Source organism: Anguilla rostrata, unplaced genomic scaffold (genome assembly GCF_018555375.3).
Source record: "Anguilla rostrata isolate EN2019 unplaced genomic scaffold, ASM1855537v3 scaf0985, whole genome shotgun sequence".
In the NCBI taxonomy this organism is placed as follows: domain Eukaryota; kingdom Metazoa; phylum Chordata; class Actinopteri; order Anguilliformes; family Anguillidae; genus Anguilla; species Anguilla rostrata.
In genome coordinates this window covers 5,302-12,369 of record NW_026986341.1, presented here as the reverse complement: position 1 = coordinate 12,369, position 7,068 = coordinate 5,302, and the positions used below count along the sequence as shown (strand labels likewise).

Genomic DNA, 7,068 nt, shown 5'->3' with positions numbered 1-7,068 from the left:
TTCCTAATTAAAAGTTTGGATCCAGTGTCTCCCATCTGAACAGACTGAGCTGATGGAGACTGAGTCAGAATTATATCTGCCATTGATTCTGAAAAAAAAAACATGGAAATGGATGTCAATGCACATTAACCAGTGCAGAAAATATTGGTAATTAACGAGCGATATTCTGGTAATTTTGACAACAATGGCAACTTTTGTAAAAACATTTATGTTTTCAAAATTATGCAATGTAAATGTGAACAACTATAAAAATTCCAAGTTACAATGGATCTGTCTTTCTTACCTTGTACAAGGAGTCCCAGCATCACCAGCAGTAAAACGTTTGACATCATCATACTGCTGCCTGTGTCAGTGTCTGTGAAAGGACTGGACAGTCGCTGATCAGTACTGGGGGTCTTAAAGTGTGTGGAGCAGTGAGGCAGGACAGGTATGCAAAGCCCCTTCCTCTATACAAATCCTGTCCCACACAGTTAGAGGAGCTCTGATGTGTGAACAGCAGTGGGTCTATAGAGGGCTGGGTCACGTGCTCTATTCACTGCTGTTTTTACCCATTGTGATGCAGGGACTGGGTGCCCCGCCCAGCTGTGCTTGTTTTCTCTTTCTCTCCTGTCACCTCTCCCGATTTCCAGTGTCTGCAAGATCATGGACAGCAGCCACAGGCCAGAGAGAAGCAGTCCAAACAGAACCGCAGTAATTACACCAGTTCTTCAGTGATTGGGAGCAGGCTCTTCCAGGAGGGGCTCCAGCTGCAGCATTTAGAGCCCCCCCCCCACCCCCCATCCAGATTAAAGGGCCACTGCCCAGAGCCTGGGGACCTCACTCTGGGACTGCTTCACTAATGGTGTGTGATTCTCCCCACAGATGCTGACTGTCTGTGGCCCTCAGTGAACCCCAGGAAACTGGGAGTCTGTTCTCACCTGTAACCCTTTAACTCCAGCTGAAGACATGGGGAAACCCACCTCACAGTATTTTTCCTTACTGCTTAACTTTGGTGTTTATCAAATACAAAGCTGGCAGCATTAGACATTATAAAGATCCCAAAACGTGTTTATATTACTGTCTATGACACATTTTAAAGCTCTAAATGATTTCCAGGCGTTAATAATGTATGTTTTCTTCAGTTCTGTAGTTGGTATCATTGTGATTAATTAGCCAGACACTGGGATTGGGAAGTCCTGGATTCAGTGAGCATTGCTTCACTTTAGCTTAGATTTAAATGCAAATCTGGATTTTGCCTTCACAAACACAATTTGACAAGTTCAACAATGATAAATCCCAACTTGCTAGAAGAAGTGTAATGCTATCATTTTCATGTAAAAGATAAGCGCACACATTCATTGAATACAGACTAGAATTTTGCTCTAGTTTGAAATGACAAATCATATTTGAAGGCCTACATCATGAATGAAAACATTTATTTCAGATCCTCGATGGACACAGTTATAACTCCTTCCTGGATAGTGCTGAAAATCATTCACTCTCCCCCAATGTGTGTGCTGTTACCCACCATGTCTTTAGTGCAATGCACAGACTGAGCAGCACAGGCACTCAACTGGAGGCCTGTGCATCTTGTGCAGTAGACACAGGCAGGAAGCAGGCAGCCTGTGGAGGACCAAATAACCAGAGTCACTCTTACATGATGAGACGGGAACAGCTGAGCCAACTGAGACCCTCTCTTTCTGATCAGCACTATGGCCAATTCCACTCTGGCCTGTGGAGTTACTGGTCAGTCAGGAGCAGCACCATCAGAATTCAGCACCAGATTGAAACTTCCACTTATCAGCGTTATTACCTCAGGGATAACAGTGGTGCTGATGAAGGTAAAACTCAAAATGAAATTAAAGTGACCATTGGCTAAAAAATGTTTTATTTTTAAGCGGTTTTTGAAAAGAGGTCTGAGTAAAATTAAGAAAAGTGTGAAAGAAAGTTGAAGAATAACCATTGTGGCTGTCCAAGGTTACTGAATGTCTGTGGGGTTCAGGAATAGCAGGAATCTGTGATTCCATACAGGAGGTGATGAGCGCTCATCTGCTCATCTCGCGCTACTAGTCCTGTCACAGTCGCATTATTTATCATTTCGTCTGAGTCAGGGCACTTGAATTACAAAATGGTTATTGAAACATATTTAATATTAATATTTCAAACTTAATAATGAGAATACGATCTTAACAGCTTTCAGAACATCATCTTAATTGTTCTTCCACGATTCTCCAGCAGAGGACTTTCTAACACTACTCAGTCAGATCAACGATCTGTCCAACAGGCAGGTTTTTGCACGTCCGGTTAATTAGACTCAGTCACTGTGGTGGACTTTCGGTGGCGGGACCAAACCAGAGACTGTAAAAAATACAGTACAAAAATCAAAAGGCATGTAACATGTAACAAATTCAACAAACAAAAGCCACGGAAGTCAGAAAGAATGAAAAATGGCAAAGGCAAACGGCTGTCTCTTGAGTGTGAGGTTTTTGTACGGCGGGTAAATGAGTCTGCATCACTGTGGGTCACTTTTGGTGGCGGAACAAAACTATCAGTTGGACGTAAGTAATTTCTCTTTCAGACCCATCACTATCGATTTTTGTTTCATTTTAAGATGCTGCAATTTTCCGACGAAGTAAATCAAAATGCTAACCATTTTTGTGATGCGTGAATTAACAAGAAACAGTAGGCTTACTATTTGTAAAATTGGCAATTGATCTCAAATCCTTCTGAATTCATTTTAATTCACTTCACAAATAGCTTTTTCTCACTGTAAACATTCCACATTTTATATAATTCAAGCTGAATCAGGTGTTCAGCTGGACAGATAAAAGAACACGTGAAAAGCTCAACAATGTAGCTAAGCTGCGTTTGCGTAAAATATTTAAAAATCAAAGGCCATGTAACATTTAATGGTCAGAAAGAACGGGAAAGGGTAAAGGAAAGCAGTGTCGCTTGAGTGAGAGGTTTTTGTACGGCGGGTGAATGAGTCTGTGTCACTGTGGAGGACTTTCGGTGGCGGAACAAAATTGTCAGTTGGACGTAAGTAATGCTCTTTCAGATCCATCCTTTGCGGTGTTTTTGCTTTCTTTTAAAATATGCTGTAAATCTTCCGACGTTAGACCTTGTAAATCGAATTGCTAATCATTGTTGTGATACGTGGAAAAAAAATTCTCAAATTATTTTTAATCTATCCATCTTTGACTTCAGTCTGTCAGTCTTCGTGTTTGATGCTTAGATGACAGTACCGATTGTCAGATGCAGTCCATGCCTTTTCGATTTTGTGCTCCAGATGGACTAAATAAATTGCATTGGTGTACTTCACGTCCATAGGATCACAACGGCTTTATTGATTTTTGAACAGTCCAATGGTATTAATGGTACAGTCGAGGAACTACGAACATCATCGTTTTCTCAGTGACATGCAATGCGACTGTTATCCACGTAATTAAAAAAAAAATAATAATAATAATAATAAGTCATGTAGCATTCTGTAGGCTACGGAATATTGGTTTCAGTGCTAAAAATGTGAGACATTTCCATTTTTGCTGAATTAGTTTTTCTATTTGATACATTGTAGTAAGGTTTAAGAAAAGTTGGTAATGCTGTTTTCAGACTGCGTGTTTAATTCATAAATGAGAAGGAACACAAAGGAAACTTCAGAAAATGTGATTCATTCTGTAGATTATCAGTGTTTAATGCCATTATGCATTTATTCATTCTTTCGTTAACAATTGAGGATATTATTTAGGGAACTGATTTATAATTTACAAAAGCAGGTCAAGCTGTACAAGAGCTGGAGAATGCAATTAAACCTTTAATAAAGAGTTCCGTTGCAGCGCAAAAAAATTCTCACTATAAACGGCACTCACAGTTTATAATAATAATAATCATAATAACTAAAAAAAAAGCAGACTGAATATTTAATCGTGTCAGGATGCATTTTATTCTGCAATGTGAGGTGAATCTGGATAAACTCACTTCAGCCACTGCCTGAGTGTGACGCCTGATAATTTCTGCATCACATTCATGTCTCATTGTGCGGACAGAATGATTGACACATGGGGGCGTGTCCACTGTCTGACCTCACCACATCTCTGCCTGTCTCCCAGGTGACACAGTCCCCGCCCTCACAGTCCTGCCCCCTTCCAGTGTGGAGGTGAAGCAGGGGAAGGCCACACTGGTGTGTCTGGCCAACAAGGGGTTCCCGTCAGACTGGACTCTGCGCTGGAAAGTGGACGGTACCAGTAGGAACTCGGGCGTGGCCGGGAGCGCCGGGGTCCTGGGGAAGGACGGCCTGTACAGCTGGAGCAGCTCCCTGACTCTCAGTGCGGAGGACTGGATGAAGGCGGGGTCACTGACCTGTGAGGCCACAAAGGGCTCCCAGGCTGCCCCCCCTCAGACACTGAGGAGAGCTGACTGTGCTGAGTAGGGCGGGTGCAGGCCCAGCTCACACACTCTGATCACACTGTGTTTACCCTGCTCTGCTCTCAGCCTCTCTGCTCCTTACTGCTGCACACTGAGCTGGGCCTGTGTGTGAATCCTTCCTCCAGCCTGAGCTTTCACTGCTAATGTCTCTCATGTGCTCTGCTTGTGTCCTCAACAAATATGCATACCTGCCTTCTTATTTGTGTTTGCGTGATTTTGGCAATAGCTGTTAGATAAAAGTCATTGAAATAATAAAGATTCTTTGAAAAGTTATTGTTTTACTGGCTGTTATTATAAAAAATAGCCTTTGTGCTAGTGGTGTTTTTGTGCAATATCTGTAGTGATTCCAGCAAGAGACCAGCCCTCACTCTGATAAAATCACAATTGCATTCTTGCCACTGAAAATATTTTTGCAATAATACTAAGAATTCAAATAAGATAATAAAAATTACAGCCCGACCGATATATCGGCCAGGCCTGACGCGCTACTTCTCTAATAAGACGTTTGTCACTCGTGCCTCATCCAATATTCTCCACTGCAAGACTTGTCTGCACAGATTCGATTGCCGCAATAAAGGTATGTATATTTAGTGAAAGTTTTTTTTAATTAAATGCGTTTATACGACCACTATGTTTATCAATCCTCATTATCAAGCGAGCGAGCTAGCTAACATATTTGGTTCACTTTAGCAAGCTAGCTGGCTAGCAAGCCTTTATGAAGTGGCAGTGAGCACATAAGCAGCGTAGGATCTACATTTCCAGAGGACATCGCTGTATTCTCAAATAAATAACCAGCCAAAATAAATGGTGATTGAATGCATCACACATTTGTTTTTTGTTTTTTAATCTGAGATAATGATATTAGCTACTATATGATGCTGTGTCAATAGCCAACGCGTTATTGCAAGCGAGTGTGTCATCTAGTCACGCGTCATCGTAGCAAGCTAACCTGACAGTAAAAACGCCGATAAAACACTTCTAACGTGGATCATTTTAAGCTATGTTATCTAGCTTTGTCCTGATAACATGAGAGAAGGATTGCTGTTGGAGAAGTGAATCAACCAACAGTTAGCGCGGGTAACCTGCACGAAAGCGCATTGTAGTTTTTTCAGGGAGGCTATTTCATCCAGTCAATTAACGTTACACTTGATTCACTCTTTGGCTCCGCTAGATAATGTCTTAGTCTTTGAGATCATGTAGTAGAAATAAAATAAGAAAATATAATTCATTTAACTTACTGAGAATATATAATAAGAAATAATGAGGCTGTGTCAATAGCTAATGCGTTATTGCGAGCGAGTGTGTCATCCAGAGACTGTAAAAAATATGGACAAAGCTACTGTGACGTCACCCATTGACTCTCCGTGGGTCTCTAAAACACGTTTTGAAGCTCAATGGCGGGCGCGGCCATTTTCTCGATTTGGAGCCAAAACCATAGAGTCAAGCGGTCTTGTGATTTTTACAATTTGATTGACAGTCCGGTGCGGAAAAGCCCATCAACCTGAACGAGGCTAGCTGACTGTCTGCCGTTATGTTTTAAAATATATTATCAGATGTTTACGTAGTTTAATTTCCATCCGTGACTGTACTGTGTCATGTAATCACGTTATGTGTATGACATTAAAAATACAATTAGGCTATGTTCGGTTATCTTCAATTTATGTTTCTCAGCAAAACGAATATGCTTAGCTAGCATATCAGCTTGCCATTGAGCTAGGTAGGCTATCCGTGGTTAGCTCACGCATTAGCAATATGAACCACAGGGGAAGAACACTGACTACACTGATGGTCAATCAATCGGGGATGTGTAGGCTACTGGTGATTTGACTAGGCTAATTTTCGTATAACTGTCTGGTAGATCTGCTGTTAACCGAGCAAGTTATCATCGTAGGTTTTCGCCAGTCAGTTAATGAGCCTGCTACTACTAGCTACAACATCGCCGTTTGTGGTGTTCACTTGCTGGGTGACGCTAGCTGACCGATCATTCGCAAATCACTTTCTACCGAATAAAAATTAACACTGTCAGCGGTGATTAACAAATCTACCAAGTATTTTAATAACTGAACTGCAGGCGTGTAAATATGACAACGCACTTTGTACAGCAAGTTTTCCACCTGGTGCATGAAGACAAAAATAATGTAGCCTACGTTTAATTTCTCATTATTATTAGGCTATTATTTTTTTCTTGTAAATCATCAAAACCAATGGAGAAAAGCCAATATACGCAAGGAGCCCCCAGAACCGATTCTGAGAACCACTGTCTTAAATGCCTAGCTTGTCGGTCTCTTAAATGCTAAAAACATGTTCCTTTCTAAATGCCGAGATGGTTAATTTCGTTAAATTCTGTGTGTGTGATTTCATCGTGTGTTGTATATTCAGCAAATGAACCTTGAGACTCTTAATTCGCTTCGTGAAACTGAAAAAGTGTTTATCCCAAAATCGGGATTATAGTAGCTTTGTCACATGCGTGAAGCATGGCCCAGGTAGACATTTACGGAATGTACACGACTGACAAGCCGCCAAACACGTCTGACAGATTGAATGTTTGTCGGTTAAGGTTAGCTAGCTAGTCAAATGGCTTGGTAGCCGAAGTTGCGAACTGTTTTAGCATAGGCTACTACTGGACTACCAAATATAGCAAGCTGATTACGCTTTCTGCCAAGT

General features: G+C 41.3%; 1 gene segment (V, D, J or C); it reads left to right on the top strand.

Annotated features, from left to right (window-relative positions):
* The first annotated feature begins 2,363 nt into the window (after positions 1-2,363).
* LOC135246943 (Ig kappa-b4 chain C region-like) lies at positions 2,364-4,677 on the top strand. The segment is given in 2 exon segments: positions 2,364-2,537; positions 4,089-4,677. Coding segments are annotated over 2 exon segments (438 nt in total).
* Positions 4,678-7,068: the final 2,391 nt, after the last annotated feature.